This window comes from Mirounga angustirostris, unplaced genomic scaffold (assembly GCF_029215605.1).
Source record: "Mirounga angustirostris isolate CCGP_5_RB_7025 unplaced genomic scaffold, mMirAng1.0.hap1 SCAF_4, whole genome shotgun sequence".
NCBI classification, from domain to species: domain Eukaryota; kingdom Metazoa; phylum Chordata; class Mammalia; order Carnivora; family Phocidae; genus Mirounga; species Mirounga angustirostris.
This window is the reverse complement of record NW_026991712.1, coordinates 22,362,439-22,380,497: the sequence shown is the minus strand read 5'-3', so window position 1 is coordinate 22,380,497 and position 18,059 is coordinate 22,362,439. Positions and strand designations below refer to the sequence as shown.

Sequence of the window (18,059 nt, the reverse complement as noted above, 5' to 3'; positions counted from 1 at the left end):
CGATGGACCCAGGAAATCTCCAGTACATGCCCACTAGCGTACACTGACAGGCATGTCACAATTTGTAGGTAGTTAGCAGTTACAGGGATAGATCTGTGCCCCCCAGATTCCTCAGGACAAGCCATTTGTTACTTCCATTTTAATCTTAGATCTGTAACGTTGATGATGTGTATTAGAACATACTATCAAAGTTTCAGATCACATGGCTCTTCTTTTAAAGACACACTCGTCTTTTTTTTTTTTTTTTTTTTTAACAATTCACCTACTATTTGTATGGACAATTATTCTAGATAAGGCAAGCAACAGATGAGGCCTAATTAACATTTTCCTGGGGGAACATCATCAAACAGCTAATCAGTACTCCAAAATTTACAGCTTATACCACAACTTTTATTAGAAAAGTTATACATAACATAGCATCAACTATTTTCAAGAACAATATTAAACCCGGTAAGCAACAAAACCAGACTAACAAAATGTGTTAACAAGAAACTAATGACCTTTCTATAATCAAACATTCAATTATCTACAAATGACTTTTTACAAAGGGAGAAAAATCCATGGTTTACAGGCACATATTGAAAATAAAGCTGCAATAGCAATTTTTATACACTTACCATTTTCAAGAAACTGAATCATCAAAACAGTAATTACGAGTTCACTAATTTAAAACCTTTCACATAATTTAAAATTACTGGGTATACACTGAAGTCTGAGTTTCAAAAGTGATTTTTTTTTTTTTCCACAAAAGTGCCAACACTTAAGCTAGAACTTTCAGTGTGAGTAATTTTGCCCTAAAAAGTTAAGACATGTTCTGATAATCATAACAGTCACATAATTTCTGGTGCTATCTGGTCTGTTAATAATAAAGCCTTTATTTGGATGCTTTTCTTAAATTATAGGAAACCGGATATAGGATTTCTGTTGCAAAGCCATTAAAATAAAGTTCCAAACACAGGAGTGTGCAGCCTTGGGAAAATATCAGTACTAACACTTATAATAAATACCAGAGAAGCCATTAGTTATTAACAGCACTGTCTGCTTAAGGGTTAAGTCAACCAGGTGTGTAATTTCCCATCAGTCTGTCCTTTTAGTTGGCATAGCAATTTCTATTTTCATGATCTGAGTACTCAAATATATCCAAACATCTTTTTAAAACTTTGATTTAGAGCTTCTGGAAAGTTATAAACATTTTTATATTCTACTCTAAAAAGTCTACTTCTGCTCATTTTAGAGCCTCACTAAAACAACAGATTTTAGGATAGTCAGGTTCATTAAAAAGTTTCAAATGGAATGACTTACAAAAGAACACTTTAAACCAAGTCCTATCATTTTATAGCTGAAGGGGTTGAGTTTCACACACCCTCTTGGTCATTACAGAATTACACTTTAAAATAGTATCTCAGGAGGACATCTGTTTTAGGCCCCATCCCCAAACACAGCCGTTAACAAGACTGCCAGTGTTACTAGTGGGAAAAGACAACTTCTTTCTCTCAAAGGCTCACAGCATCGTTCTTACTTAAATCGTCAGGCATTTTTTTTTTCTGACAGGTTTTCCTTCCCAATGTGGTGATGGAGAACTAAGATAAAAATCCTGACTTTCAACTGCTACTCAATAGTATTACATGCGCCAGTATTGCACACATCTGTTCTGAACTGTTAAAATGATCTTCTGGGTCCTTGGGTGCGCTTGTTTTCTCCATCAGAACACAAACACACCCATCGAAGCAGTTTCCCTTAAAGATGAAATTGATAAAATACCGGGGGGAAAAAAAAATGAAGAAAAAGGCAGACTTTGTACAGACAAAAATCTAAATTTTCTCAAAGGGTTTTGTGTGCCCTACACATGGGGGCAATTTGTATACACTAGTGAAATGAACACTAGCTATAATGCTTCTAGCTGCTCAAATAATGTGGAACCTTGGTCCAGGTGTTGCAATGATGTCACTGTATGGTTCTTCCTGCGTCAGCTCAATAGCTTGTTGCTTTTTAAGAACCAAGAAGCTGTAGAACTTTGCTGCAGCTTGCTTTCTGTTTGTGTTTCGACATAACTCAAGCAAACTGATGGATTCAGCTCCAGTTTTAGCAAGAGCTCGCTGAAATAAAACCAAAGGAAGAATTAAATCAAAGTAATCTCACAGTAAAGTGGTAATTTAAAAAGGGTGCCAATTTTGGGTACCAGAAAAAGTATACAGTATATTCTGCTGGGGGTGGACTTTTTTGAAGAGTCTGAGTGAAGGTAATGGGGCAAAGTATATTATGGCATATCTAAAATCAAAGGTCCTTCCAACAAATGTGATACAATAGTAAAACTGAACATATACAGTCCCTAAAATTTCAACTTATTTTTAAAATCCAACTATCCTTTGACTCTATTTTGGGAAACCTTGAGCAACTTGCCTGGTATTTCACAGATGTGCAAAATATCTCATCTGTATCTGACTCAACAAATTTAATGGTTCAACACATTAAATATGTTCAATGAAAACCAAGAAGATGTAGACACAGAAAGGCGTTCTATAAACCACCACCCCAGCTTCCCTTTGCAGCGTAACTATAGGGAAGTGTTCACCTGGATGCTCTCCAGGCTTACTCTGGGCCTAAAAATTTATGTATTAAAATACATAGTGCTAGAAAAGTAGGCTTTCCAGTCCGAGCCTGTTGGCTCTTTTTTTAAGGGAGCAATGCCAAGTCTTTGCTCAAGTGTCAGTCAGGACTGGTGTACCTACCTGAAGCCCATGAAGCATCTGCTGAGTCCTTTTGTTCCATCTTCTTTCTTCTTGATCCTGATCACCTCCGGAAGCATCTTCATCCTGCAAATGGCCCCAACACACAAAAAAGCTGACAAAAGTGGTCTACTGCAAAATGAACTATTTCCTTATGTCCTGAAAGTTTTAAATTGTGTATTCTGAGTAACAGAAAATTATAAATCTCTTTGCGCTTAGTATGAACTTTGAAGCTTGTCTTTCTTAAATTACAGAAGAAAGTCTTCCGTATCTGCAAGTAAACATTTGGATGAATATATGATTCTATGCTGGTCTATTAAGGATGTGGTCTACACCACGTGGCCCCTGGACTTCTGCTGGTTGGTGAGCTACTGGTTACTGATTGGCCCCTGCTAAGACCATTGTGTTGGATATAAATCAACTATGCCACTAAGCACATTGCTTATTTCAACTGAATGTGTTTTTTCAGTAGCATGATTTTCTAGATCATTTATATTCTGTCAGATCCCAATCTCATTGTAAACCAGTATCAAAGAGCACAGATTAGCAGATGAGTAAGTAGTACTGGTCTATACAGTGTTTTAAGAGAAATAGGGTGTGGATGGCACAGTCAATTAAGCATGCCTGCCTTTGGCTCAGGTCATGTGGGATCAAGCCCCACTTGAGCTCCCTCCCTCTGTTGCTCCCCCCACCTCTCTGCCAAGTAAATTTTTTTTTTTTTTTTTTTTAAGAAATGGGCTATAATCCATAATACTTGATTTTACTTGAGCTGCCCAGCTCCCTACAGGACTTGCCTTCTAAATGACTTTCTAAACTCCTGAAGTTGGCATAGAGCAACAGCTGAGATGCTTCCATGCTATGCTGGAACTACATACCATACTTCAAAGAGCCAAGAGTTGTAAGGACTTCATAATAGCACAATTTTAAATACTGATTCAACACTAAGTCTGAGATAATGGCATACCTTAGACTAGAGTAGCTCTGGGGCTAAATTTTGACTTTTTACAACCATTTAGTGCTGGAGTGCTATGGTTTTTTAATCTATAGTTGACATTTTCATTAGTATCCATTTGTATTTGTAATTTACTGTATGTACCCAGTCCCTAACCTTTAGCCTTAAAAGAATTTTAAAAAGCTTCAATGCTTCCTAGAAGATATTTCAAGGTTTTTATTTTACATTTAAACAAAGATCCAGAAAGGGGGGGGGGGGGAGACCTTGAACAGCCAAATAAGGGCCCTGAAAGGAAATCCATTGCTAAAGTGCCCTTACTTTTCAAAAAATAAAAGCCATTCAAACCTTTACTCAACCTATTTTAGCCAAGTCACATCTCACCCCAGTTAATGAAAACAAATCTCCTACCAATGGACAATGGTTATCAGATTTCCAGGCCACAGAGATGTCATACCAGAGGCAGATGCTAAAAGCAGTAAAAATTGGCCACAAGATAATAAAACTAGCTACAATCAATTTAGAAGTCAACCAAGAAATCAGTGAAAGGGCGGTCAGTCCTATGTCCTTCAAAGGCCACAAGGGAGCCAATGAGTTAAAGCACAGCATAAAATTTGATGTTAACAATGATCTAAATTAAGAATTTGGTTAAATTTTGTTTCTGTTTGAACATTTTTCATCACTGTTATGCTCAACACCAGTTACTAAGAGAGCAGGTTGAAGCTCTATACTAAATCTGGGATGGGATTTATTCATGAAGTCTCTTTGCCAGTGTTTCCTTACCTCCTCCTCTTCATCATCTTCTTTCTCCTTCTCTTTCTCCTTCTCTTTCTCTGGTAGAAGTTCTAACTCCGGAATTAACTGACAGATATTTGGAGGCTCCTCAGGGGGTAGCTCTACAGGGGGTATTTCCACCTGCTCTACCTGCTGGGGCTTAAAGCAAGAGAAGAAATACTGGGGTCATACTGCCATTCCTCACAATCAAAAGTTGATTATATCTTGTTCTTACAAAGCTTTAACAGAAGAAATTAACAAAAGTGTTTTGTCCTTATACTTTTTAGGAACCAAATAGTTATAAAGTCTATGTGAGAAATTTGTAAATCACAAGAAAAACTATGAACAGAAAAAAAAAACCCCAAAACTTTCTGTAGTAGCATTTTAGGAAAAACCACACAAAACAGAACTGCCCACTAATGCAATGCATTTATTAACATTAAATAGCCTGTACTGTCAACTGTTACTGCATGAAATTGTCTTAAGGCTATTACAACTAAGCTTGGGCTCTAAATAAGAGCCTAGGAGCTCTTATGGCAGCAAATAATAGGAATGAGGAGACCATTTTTCTGAGTCTATCTCTTGATTTTTTCCCCTCGGGCTTAATATAAATAGCTGAGAATGTTAAAAACAACTTCTTCCAGGACCGTAGTACTAGAGTAACCCACTTGTTACCTGTCCCCACCCCCATTCCTGAGCTCATACAGAAAGATGCTATTTTGGACAACTCCACCACCAGAGGGAACAGAAAAATAGTTCTTAAGATTGCAGAGGAATCTTCTGCCAGTACCTCTTGATGGAGGCTGAACCAAAAGTCCAAGGTTAATTTATTCTAGAAATTTAAGACTGGGAAGCCTTACACTAGACCTTACTTCCTTCACAGTTTAGTTCTCCTACCCTAAATGAACTTAATGGTAGAGTGTCTGCATGAAGAGGCCAGTTTTTTTTTTTTTTAAGCAATTTGACAAGTATATTCTGATTATTTAGTAAGGTAGCTTAAAACTGTCTCATGTTGCAGGAACCTGCAACAGAATAGAGAGCTGAGGAGTCAACCCATGCAATGGGGAAATCTTATTTCAATAATGGTTCTGGGAAAACTGGACCACTATCTTACACCATACATGAATACAAACCAAAAATGGATTAAAGACTTGAATGTAAGACCTGAAACCATAAACTACTAGAAGAAAACATAGGACAGGTAAGCTCCTCAAAATAGGTATTGGCAATGATTTTTGGATTTGACAGCAAAGGCAATTTTTAAAAGCAAAAAATAAGCAAGTGGGACCACATGGATAGACTTGGAAGGCATTATACTAAGTGAAATAAGAGGAAGACAAATATGTATGATATCACTTGTATGGAGAATCTAAAAAAACTCAACTCATAAAAGCAGAGTGCAATGGTAGTACTAGGGGTTAGAAAGATACTTCCACTTGTAAGTTCTAGGGATCTAATACACAGTATGGTGATTATAGTTAATACTGTATCATATACTTGAAAGTTGCTAAGAGTACATCTTAAAAGTTCTCAGGACAAGAAAAAAAAATGTAATTATGTAGGTGACAGATGTTATACGTGTTGTGGAATCATTTCACAACACGTATAACAATACCGTAAACTAGTATGATGTTGTATGTCAATAATATCTCATTAAAACTAGAGGAAAAAATGTTCAATCTTGCTGACAAAGAAAACCGAAATTTAAGGAATGAGGTGTTAAGAAGTTTGACAGTCTGTGTGCACTTTACTCATGACATACCTGAAGAATTTACCAGGTTCCTTATATTGTTTTTCATCTTTAATCTAGAATTGTCAGATTCACCCTGAACTAAACTGGAACCAAGTTTAGAGTCAAAGATTCCACATTAGCCAAGGATGGTCACATTAGGCCATTTTGAAACAAGACTACCTTAAGAAGAGTCAGGAAGGCTGAAACTCCTGGAATATCTTCTCTCACTTAGGGCTCACCTGTGTTCACATCCTTGGCTGCCAATTCTTTCTCTCTGGACCTATTCCTGGTCATTTTTTTCCTCAACCAAAATATTTCAAAAGGGCTCCTTGACAACTGATGTGCTTACTTACAGGGATCACAGGCTCTGGGTCAATTTGTCCTGCTTTTCGCTTGACTCCCTGAGGAGGTGGTGGAGGCATGGCTGACTCGTCCAAGTTTGTTCTGCTGGTCTCCATCACTGACTCCTGGAGGCGGCTTGGCTCTTCCAAAATGGGCTCATCTGCAATTGGTCATATGAAGAGGAGATGTGAATTATACAGTCTTTAACAATATTTCAGAATTTAATACTAATGCATTAAAACAAAAGTACTTTCTCTAATGCAGAAGGCCAAATAAAAATTTTACCTCTGCAAAGATTACTCAGTTTGTAACAATACACATAAAGACGGGAAAGGGCAAAATTCCACCACCTGTAAATCTAATGCAGGATAATCCTCTTAGCAGAAGATTACTCACAGCCAGTCCTGAACTTTAAACCGTTCCAAAAACAGAAAGCTTCCTATTTAACAAACCAATCAAATGTATTTCCCTGCCCAAAAATTTGAGTATACTCCTTTGTTCCTGATTTCTCTTACTCTGGCAATATACAGGTAAATCTTAAACCCAACGTGCATGTAAACTTCATCAAGGAACTATTACGACAGAACACACCGATAACATCACGCTGCTGGTGCTGCTGCTGCTGATCCTCTCTGGGAACCTCCGGATTTTCAAATTCTTTGAGGAATTCATCCAAATTATCAGCCTCTCCTCCTTTCCTCCTTTTTCTAAGATCTTCTGGTACTAGCGGTGTAAGACAGCGGGTAAAGAGCTATTAAAAAAAAAAAAAAATCTCAATTATAAATCACATTAAAAATTTACCACTGACATTTCTATTTTCCATTAAGTACGTTTTCATACAGTTGTAATCAGTGTATATATAATTCAGCGTGATTTCTACTTAATGTTAGATCCACACTTCATTACATCTTAATATAATTTTTAAATATAGGATATTTGATTTTAAGTGCAGCAATTTTAAAAGTCAAATTATCCAGTCTTGTAACTTGGAGATAACACTAAAATTTTAAATCTTCCTGCAGTTTATTTTCATATTTACACACTTAAAACTGTATCTAATGGAATCATACCAGGTAGTTTTACATGTTTTTTTCACTTAATAATATGGAAATCTTATTAACTATCACAAATTTTCATGACTGCGTAATATTCCACTGAGTGGAGATACATATATGTATGTGTGTATACATCACATTGGAACCATTTTTCAATATTTTTTTTAGTTTAATTGCAAACAATGTAATGAACATCCTCACAGAACTGGCTTTTTCCATATTTGGAATTACTTCCTTAGGAAAATTTCTAATAATGAGACCAGTGCGTCAAAGAAATATTTTAAGGACTTTCTTCCAAATGATTATATGATTGTTCTTCCGATAAATAGTAAAATCTATAGAATCAACTGGTTCTATGCATATTTCAACGTTAGACTAACCGTCTCCTAGCACTGCTTTTACTCTCCGTTCTTCCCTTCAGAACCTTGTTTTGGAGTAGTCTGGAACTTAAAATGAGCAGAAAAAGGCTTACGGGTGAAAATAATTCTCATAAAGCCAGAGAATTCTTCACTGGCTACGAAGCAAGATCTACAGACGGCAGGCTTGAAGCACAGTGTACACTGAGGCCAAAGAACAGTAATTTATTAAAAGGGTGAAAAGGGAGAACTAGTATTAAAAACCTCAATGGCTTTTTAGGATAGAAAAAATTCCGTCTATATGTATTTTTTTAATTTTATCAGAGCGAGAGAGTACAAGCCGGGGGAGCGGCAGGCAGAGGGAGAAGCAGAGTCCCCGCCGAGCAGGGAGCCCGATGCGGGACTCGATCCCGGGACTCCAGGATCACGACCTGAGCCGAAGGCAGTCGCTTAACCGACTGAGCCACCCAGGCATCCCTCCTTCTACATCTTTGAGAAATACAGGTATCAGCAGGATCTTTCAGATCAGGTTATATTCACTATATTGTGATTTAAGTAAAAAAAGGTGCCATATAGTTGAAAATATCTGATCAAAAAGGTCAAAGGTTTCAAAAATTTTTAAAAATGGCCAAATATACATAGGATAAAAAATTCTGCAAACTATATTACCTTCAGTAGTCTATTATTCCATAAAGGCTGAGCAGGTAAGGAGAAGAGTTTTTCCACTCCCCCTGTCTCTTTCCACATCATCAATTTCTTGGTGGGTGGTGCCAGATCCAAAGTAGTAACAATATCAGAATAATCACTAAGTTGGGCTCGAATCGTCTTACTATCCAACTCTTTGACACTGTCAACAATCAGCTTCCTCTTCCTCTTGGCTTTTGTTTCTTTGACTGGAATGATAGAAGAAAATAAGGTCATTTTCCCGTGAGGCCATCATGAAACAGAGCTACCAGACTTGGTCTCATTGAAGCCCTGCTTTTCTATATACCTGGTAGAAAACCCTCAAGACGGCAGAGTCCGTGTTAACAGATGTGTTTCTGCAGTTCCACATAGAGGCTGGCATGCAATAGGTGCTCAATAAAAATCTGAATTAATGAATATATACAGACTTTGGGCAAAAATGAGTAAAGTAATGTAAAAGCCATTATGTTTTGCCCATGTACTGTAAATATGAAACATCTCACCCTTGATTCAGATTAGGCTCAAGTCCTGGGTTTTACGACTATTACACCTGGGTGACCATTAAGAAAAGTTAACTTTATCTTGCTTATCTCTTTATTTCCTCTTTTCAAATATGGCCAACCACTTTTAGGAGTTGTAAAATACTTAAGTTCTCCGTAAATGGCTGCAATTACTATTTTTAGTGGAAAAGTTAAAATTCATATATGGCAGTTGTACAGATTGATTAAATGGAAAAAAAAAAAGTCCACACCCAGTCAGATGGACCTGGAACTCCATCCTAGTTACTTATTGTATATTTATTTCTAATCCTTACTAAAATTGCAAAGTAGGTAGCATTATCTCAATTTCTTAAGATACAAGTAAGTTCAAGATTTCATCCTGTCAGAAATGTTACATGCCCAAAGATTTTTCTGCATAAAATTTTAGGTAAAGATGTTATTCAGTGACAGCCTCTGTCCAACCCCTATCCTCCAGCTACTAAGTTCCCTTCCTTCTCTTTGAAAGTCAAAAGTTATTAAAACAGCCGGCAAAGCCTGGTCATCCTATTTTAAACAGTGCAATGCATCCACCATCCTGCCTCATTTACAGTTCTCTATAATATCTGGCATTAATACAGTACATATTTTACTTACCCATGATCCACTAATTAGTACTTAAGTTCCAGGAGGATAAAGACTTGTTCATTGTTACATTTTTAGTTTCTAAACAGAGTAGGTGCCTAGCAAACACTCTTTGTAAGTGAGAAGCCCAAGTCACAATTTTTGGTGATCAAATTCTAGGAGAAAACCTAAGTAAGTTACTCTTGTTCTACTTAAAAGTAATACCTATATATTGAATTACACTCTGATTTCAAGTGTAACTGAAATGCAAGTATACCCATAAACCATCTAGAAATTTTAGTTTCACATCCAAATTACATATCTTAACTTGCTTTTACTGAGAAGCAGCACCCCCAATATGTTTTGCTATGTCTAAAACAAATACAACACTGATTTTAGAATCTATCACATTTCCAGTTTAAAAAAAAAAATTCTTAGGCTTTCCCAGATTGTAGCCCAACTATTATACAAAATCTAGAACTTTGAAACAATCTGTACTTCACTGTAAAATGCTTTGCAATGTTTTCTAATTGTTATACATGTGACTTGTTATCATTTTGGGAACCCCGAAAGACTAAGATACAGGTTAGCAAAAAACTCAGTTCTATACTTTTATATTTCAGAGCAACTTCTACAGGTATTCTCTAAGATACTTAGATTATAACTGAAGATTCTATAATACAAGACTGACAAAGAAGAAAGAAGCTTAGCTATTTATCTAAAACAAGAGTAACAGAATAGAGAAGAAGAGCCAGAATTAAGACCTTATGTTCTGAATTTTGTAAGTCAAAAAGTCTGTTTGCTCACCAGTGATATCAATAGGTTCCAAAGCAAAGGCTTCTTCTTCATTTGGAACAAGTGTTGTCTGATCAGTCATAGTTGGCATTGGTTCAACAGGATCCACTGAATCAGGACTATCAGGCCCTCCCACTATAAAAACAGAAATTTGGTCATAAAAGGCATGGGTATTTAATACATCTCCTACAAATGGGGGAAAAAAAATCCCTTTGAGAATTGAAAGAAACCCACTGGTACCAATACCAAACACTTCCAGTTATGAAGGAGGCCCTCCAGAGGGGCGGCTAAAAAAGGGGAGGGGTGCAGGGTTAATCACGTAAGAGAATCAGAACAATAAGCACTGTTTTTAAGGAGATTTATAATTCATTAAAAGCTGGAACTTTTAGTTTGTGGTCTTCGACATCAAATACCTTTTTAGCTGCATACAGCCACGCCCATGACACCGAGCAGGAAATGCTTACTTGATACGTTCTCATCTTCGTCCATATCATCATGTGCAGGCTGTTCTGGCAACATCACACCTGCCTCTGACAGGGCCGGGGGATCATCAAAGATACCACCATCATTATTACTTATAAGTTTGTCATCTGAAATAGGGAACATAATTTAGTTACAACTTGAAAAAGAAATGCTAAAAGAATTGCCAATCATTGGGAAAATAAAATTACATTAAAATGAACCAAATTTAAAAATCTGTACCCGACTTGCATCTGTTTCTCTTCAAGGTAGCATACAAAAAAGTGTAACGGTATAGAGAAAAAATTCCATTTTCCAGTTCACATCTCCATTTAAAACATTTACTATTAAGATATCAAACACAAATAGAGCAGTTTAAGAACTAGTAAAAACTTAAAACTCTGAGACAAGCACCTTTAACAAAATCAGGTATTGTTATAACATTTTTAGGCTATAGTTTGCGACCCTGAATGAAATCAACTAGTCACAATCCACACATGTCTACCTAACGAGTTGCTTATGACCCAGAATTAGCGACTGCTTTAAAACACTGCAAATGAACAAAGAAATGTTAGAATAACCACCTTCTTGTCACCTACCTAATATACCACCATCATTTCCTTCTCCAAAATTGTCATCTTTATATTGGTCTTCATATTCTAAATGATTAATTTTCTCATTCAGATTGCTGGTGCTCTGTTCAGGCTCTAACAGGAGGTTAGAAGCGCTAGTGCTCACTAACATGTCATCATCCTCAAAAGCACTTCCTTCTCTCATGATCTCACGATCATCCATTCCAAAGTCACCTGAACAAATTTATTAGTTGAAAAAAGTTACAAACATCACTGTTATAAAAGAAAACAGCTAATGATTACAATTGGAATGTCACATTTGCTAACTGAAACCTTATTAACCTTTGAGTATTAAAACATCCAGTTTCAACTTTAAACCTATAGCATCTATATTTCATAAACTGATTCTGAGTATGACTAGCACACTCAAACATAGGACCCAAATTTAGGTTATCCTAAATATGTTAAGTAAATTTAAATATGTCTATAGGTTAGGTTGCATAAACATTCAGACTTAAACTTTGTTATGTTTTCATCAAGAAAAGAATTTGGCTAGCTGCTTTAAACACTATTCAAGAATAGTAGATGGGGTGCCTGGGTGGCTCAGTTGGTTAAGCATCTGCCTTTGGCTCAGGTCGTGATCCCAGTCCTGGGATTGGCCCTGTGTTATCAACAGGGATTCTGCTTCTCCCTCTCCCTCTGCACCGCCCCCAAACCGGCCCCACCTCATGCTAGCTCACTCTCTCACACACACACACACACAAAAATAATAGGTACATAATTAAATTATTCCCAAGTGATTAGTTTAAAAAATGTGCATTACTTCAGTATTGGGACTTTTCACACAGATTCATATATAGGTTCTATCACTGTACGGGAAGCAGGAATAGGCAAAGAATGAACTCAAGTTTGATGCATAAACGGAAATGATTGATGCTTAATATACTGTAGGAAGGAAAATTCTTTTCTTGATGAAAAAGCAGGAGATGAAATTTTGTCCTTCTGTCATCATGAATGTAACATGTCTGGGTTTTCTTTTTCAACTTGCTAGTTGTGCTGCAACATAATTCTAACATTATTTGCTAGTGGCTAGCGATTTGTTTCTCTATTACCAAAATCATTTTCTTGTAGAATACTGATGTTCCCAACTTCTTCTCTCATGGTTATTTCTTCCACTCTACTCTGGTTCAGGCTGAACTGCTGGGCCACATCGATGTCACTTTAAAAGAATTTCAAATACATTTTAGTCTCAAGTCTCACTGCAGTGTATAAGGAAAAAAAAATCCTAATTCTCTCTACAAGGAAAAAAGATACATACAAAAGTCACCATGGTTTTTAAGACTTAATATTTGACACTAAATACAATTTAAGAATCTGAACAATGATTTGGAATTTAGTTTGTATTTAGATTTAAAAACCATCAATGACCAGCAAGCAAAACAGAATATGCTGGAATCACTAGCTAGGTAATATACAGAGGAAAAACTTGAAAATGAACAGTCTAGGGAGGTATGGGTTTTCATCAGGGTCGTGGTATGAACTCTGAAGTTACCCAGCTTTTCTGAGACTGTTTCTTCCTCTAACAAATTAATCTCTCATATCATTTAAAAATATTAAATAAAAGACATGTAATATTAAGCAACAACGCAGAATTATCATTGGCCAAATTCAGAATGTGAATACTTCAAAACAAATGACCAGGTTTATTCAGGAAACAAATGGCAAGTAAAAGCATGAAAGGCTTCTGAGACCTATCAACCAAATGCAGTCTGGAGAATCTGTAGAGACCCTAACTTAAACAAACTGAAGAAAAAAAGGCCTATGTGTCAACTGGGGACATTTGAATGCTGATTGAATATTGCATTAAGGAATTATTATAACTTATTTTAAACGTGGGATGTTATTATGGATAGATTTAAAAAATTCCTTACCTCAAAAGAGATACTAAGTATTTACAGAGGAAGTAAGAGATCTGTTCTTTATAATAATCCAGTGGGGGTTGGAAGGTGAGTCGAGGAAATACATATGAAATAAAACTGGCAACGTATTCATAATTAAACCGGTTGATCAGTACATGGGGTTCCTAATACTAATCCTTCTACTTTTTAGCGGTTAAATTTCCATGATGAATACTTTTTAAAAATACATTAGAAGAGGAAAAAATAAAGGAAAGCAGCTAGATAGCATCTACATTAACACACACACACATATATCAAAATAAATGATAAATAGGAGTCATAGATCATTTTAAGACGCAGAGAAGTTTGTCTCAAAAAATGGGGCTTGGTGTAGAGGGTTTCTTGGTTGTCAGTTGTGCCACTAAATCACCCAGGAAGTTACAGGCACATTCCCTGTCACGGTAAAGACAGCTGAATTTTGAAGACTTGAGAAAAGGGAAACATACTATAGTATTCTGCTATAGCCATCCATCTCTGTACAACTTTCCCTTCTTAAATGTGTGTTAGGACAATGACCCTTTCTTGCTCTTTAAAGAGTTATCTCATATGTTTATTAAAACACAAAAAAAACAAAAACAAATTGTGGCTGAGTATAGCGTGGCAAAGATGATAACCAGCAGATGACTTTAATATATACCTCCAAAGAAAAATCATGAAGCAATAGTTCCTTGTTCACTGATACCATTATGTAAAGCATACACCTGGAAAACCGTTTAGTTTACACAAGCTTTGCCTAATCACATCAGAATTCTCCTATCTTAGCTTTGTTAAAGTTGGATCTATACAACTTTCTTATAGAAGAAACATTTCTCAGTTATATGTTCCACATTTATACACTATCCTAATTGAAAGTATATGCATTTTAACCTCACATTAACTTGATGACAAAATATTCCAAGGAAAACTATATGTTTGGTGCCAGTAACGTTATTTGTAGACCAAGTCAACAATTAAAAGAGGGACATACTCTAAGTCAGGCAGTGGCTGATCAAAGTCATGAAATTCTTCAGGTAAGGTAATAGCATTGTAAGCAGCTTCTCGATTTTCCTCAGGCAGGTCAACAACACCTGGAAAAGAAATGGTAAGCTTGAAGGCCTAACGGTTATACCACAGATTATCTAGAGACCAAAGGAAGGTAAAGTCAGTATAATTTCTCAGGGTTATAGTCTAGAAAGATTGATAATATATGCAAAGTACCACGGAAGTACAAGTACTTTTGTTTTTCTATCATCATAAGCCAAACTATTTGCTTTCCAAAAACAAAGTCAAAGCACTACCTATGCATTAAGGTGATGGTCTTTAAAAGGACATATCGGGGTGCCTGGGTGGCTCAGTTGGTTAAGCGACTGCCTTCGGCTCAGGTCATGATCCTGGAGTCCCTGGATCAAGTCCCGCATCGGGCTCCCTGCTCGGCAGGGAGCCTGCTTCTCCCTCTGACCCTCCCCTCTCTCATGTGCTCTCTCTCTCTCTCTCTCTCTCTCTCATTCTCTCTGTCTCATATAAATAAATAAAATCTTCAAAAAAAATTAAAAAAAAATAAAAGGACATATCAACAAATAAATATTAGTAAGAGTTTTCTCAATAAACATGAAATTTGTAAGAGAAACAACGGCAAAGGAGCACCCTAAATGTTGAAAGAGGAGTTAGTTATTTTAGGGTAAGTGGGATTATACTGTTTTAATTATTTCTCTATAGTCTTCAAGTTGTCTATACTAAAAATTCATTGCTTTAAAAGAAAAATAAACAAAAAGCATGGCTATTTAAGCAAAATGCAATTAGTATCCACATGTTAGAAATCATTCAAGTATCACAGCCTCTGCCTAAACATCTTTGGTTTTTGTTTTAAGTTTTTATTTAAATTCCTGTTAGTTAATAGTAATATTAGTTTTAGGAGTAGAATTTAGTGATTCATCACTTACATATAACACTTATATCTAACAAGTGCCCACTTTAATACCCATCACCCACTTAGCCTACCCCCCCGCCCCCACCTCCCATCCAGCAAACCTCAGTTTGTTCTCTATAGTTAAGAGTCTTATGGTTTGCCTCCCTTTTTTTTTTCCCTTTCCCCTCTGTTCATCTGTTTCCTTTCTAAGATTCCATGTATGAATGACATCATGTGGTATTTGCCTCTGACTTATTTTGCTTAGCATAAGCTAGCTAACACTCTAGCTCCATCCATGTCACTGCAAATGGCAAGATTTCATTTTTTGATGGCTGAATAATAATACTTCATTGTGTGTATACACACACACACAAACACCCCCCCCCCATCTTCTTTATCCATTCATCAATGTACATTTGGGCTCTTTCCATAATTTGGCTATTATAGATAATGCTGCTATAAACATTGGGGTGCATGTACCCCTCTGAATTAATGTTTTTGTATCCTTTGGGTAAATTCCTAGTAGTGCGCTTGCTGGATCATAGGCAGTTCTATTTTTAATTTTTTGAGGAACCTCCATACTCTTCTCCAGAGTGGCTGCAACCAGTTTGCATTCCCACCAACAGTATAAGAGGGTTCCCCTTTCTCCACATCCTTGCCAACATCTGTTGTTTCCTGTGTTAATTTTAGCCATTCTGACAGGTGTGAAGTGATACCTCATTGTAGTTTTGATTCGTATTTCCCTGATGAGTGATACTGACCACCTTTTCATGTGTCTGTTAGCCATATGTATAAACATCTTTTAAATAAAATCTTAGATCTCAAAAATTTCACTGTTCATATATTAAAATAAAGTACTAAAATATAATTCAGCAGAAACTACTGTATAAGGCATCTTTCCTATACACTGATTATTTTAATTACAATAAAGTATCATCAGTGCTCTAAAAAATTACAAAGTGATAACATGAATTCAGATAAATACCGTAGTTATTATCTATGGAAATTTGGTTCCTAGAGCCCAGCTTTAGAATCAATCATTACCTAAGATAAAACAACAAAAAACTATAGAGAACATTTAATAAGAGTCTCAAGTTAAAAGTGAATTTTAATATGTTAAATTATTCAGAAAAAAATTTTAAATCCTTAGATTTTTTTTTTCTGAGCTACACATTTTAAAAAAATCATGTAACAGTTTTCAACATTTCAACTCTCAGTTCTACAAAAGCTGATGAAAAGGGATTAAAAAAAAGGAATGATTGTCATAACTCCAAATGCATAATGTGGGTTTCTCCCCTTGAACCATGTCTCTCCAAATCTTGCCCTATTTTTGAAGGGTTCCTTGTACTACAATTAAAATGAACGGATCTAGAATGTATCTTTTGCAGTTTTTCACACTACATAAACTCCAAGGTTTAAAAGAAAAAGAAAAAGCAATACCTGGCCGAAAAGCCATCTTTATCTTAATGAATGCTTCATTACAGTCTGCAAGCAGGTATTTGGCTTTTCTATGATAGATTCGAACTACTCCCAGTAAGAGATGTCCTGATGTTCGGAGTGCCATCTTCACCTAAGAGTAAAACATTAATATTAACCTAATTTATAAAGTTAATTTTTTGGTTTTAGAGGTAATCATACTTCAAAAGCTTGTATTCTGTGCAATTATAGGCAGCTTTTACTTTACCTCTTTATACTCTTGATCATTTATCTGAAGTTTCCTTATAATCACTTATATTTTATTTATGCCTTTACCTGTAAATCCTGAGTATCCACAAAGAATAGACTGATAGTAATTCATCAGTTAACACATATTTGAAGGTAGCTATGAAGCAGGTAGGGTAAGGCACTCCATAGACTGCTGTCAATAAGGACATTAAGGAATATGGAGCACTTCTGGTTGCCAATCCAGAGCTGTTGGTCCTTGCTGGCTAACTGAACTCTGATTTTGTTTGGGAAGTCAATGTCCTCAGCCTTGAAGAACTGACTCATTCTTCTTTGCTAATGCTTCGTGAGTGGGCACAAAACCCAATTTAACCAACAAGAAAGAAGAGTGAAGTAGGTCAGTTTCTGAGAAAGATTTTCCCAATAAAAGAAGAACGCCTGCCTCTTTCTTCTCCCCTCCTGTGTTGTGAGCAGGTGGGGTTTGGATCTGCTTGTAGTCACGAGGCCATAAGTATAAGGACAAGAAACCAACATAAGACTTGTGAGTCCTGGAGCCCCTGGGTGGCTCAGCCAGTTGGGCATCCGACTCTTGGTTTCCGCTCAGGTCATGATCTCAGGGTCATGGGATTGAGGCCTGCATGGGGCTCCATGCTCAGTGAGGAGTCTGCTTGGGACCCCTCTCTCCCTCTTCCTCTGCCCCACCCCCCTCTAAAAATAAATAAATCTTTAAAAAGAAAAAAAATTGGTGAGTCCTTAGATGAATGACATCATTGAACTGCTCAACTAATCCTAAATCTTCCTATTTCTAAACTCCTAGTTAAGTAAGACTGTTAACTTCCTTATTGTTTAGGCCATTTTTCACTGAGTTTTATCAGTAGACTGGAAGGCAAACTAACAATAAATGGTAGTGGTAACCCATCTTTTTTCACAAGAAAATATACTCCTGCTTTTTTCAAGGTAGATCTCAATCAACATTTATGTGGGATCCACTGTGTGGGACAAGATGTAGT

General features: G+C 36.4%; 1 protein-coding gene across 3 annotated transcripts in view; it reads right to left on the bottom strand.

The window, feature by feature from the left end:
- Window positions 1-368: 368 nt before the first annotated feature.
- Window positions 369-18,059, bottom strand: part of RAD21 (RAD21 cohesin complex component) — a 28,662-nt gene continuing 10,971 nt past the window's right edge. For all 3 annotated transcript variants that reach the window (XM_045896008.2, XM_064587984.1, XM_045896009.3), the window contains exons 3-14: window positions 16,828-16,957; window positions 14,470-14,569; window positions 12,657-12,763; window positions 11,572-11,778; window positions 10,978-11,103; window positions 10,526-10,648; window positions 8,604-8,827; window positions 7,115-7,274; window positions 6,535-6,683; window positions 4,459-4,608; window positions 2,730-2,813; window positions 369-2,096 (exon numbers count right to left, since the gene is read on the bottom strand). In XM_045896008.2, coding sequence (XP_045751964.1) covers window positions 1,905-2,096; window positions 2,730-2,813; window positions 4,459-4,608; window positions 6,535-6,683; window positions 7,115-7,274; window positions 8,604-8,827; window positions 10,526-10,648; window positions 10,978-11,103; window positions 11,572-11,778; window positions 12,657-12,763; window positions 14,470-14,569; window positions 16,828-16,957 — 1,752 coding nt within the window. In that variant the 3' untranslated portion in view covers window positions 369-1,904. The remainder of the gene's footprint in view (window positions 2,097-2,729; window positions 2,814-4,458; window positions 4,609-6,534; window positions 6,684-7,114; window positions 7,275-8,603; window positions 8,828-10,525; window positions 10,649-10,977; window positions 11,104-11,571; window positions 11,779-12,656; window positions 12,764-14,469; window positions 14,570-16,827; window positions 16,958-18,059) is intronic.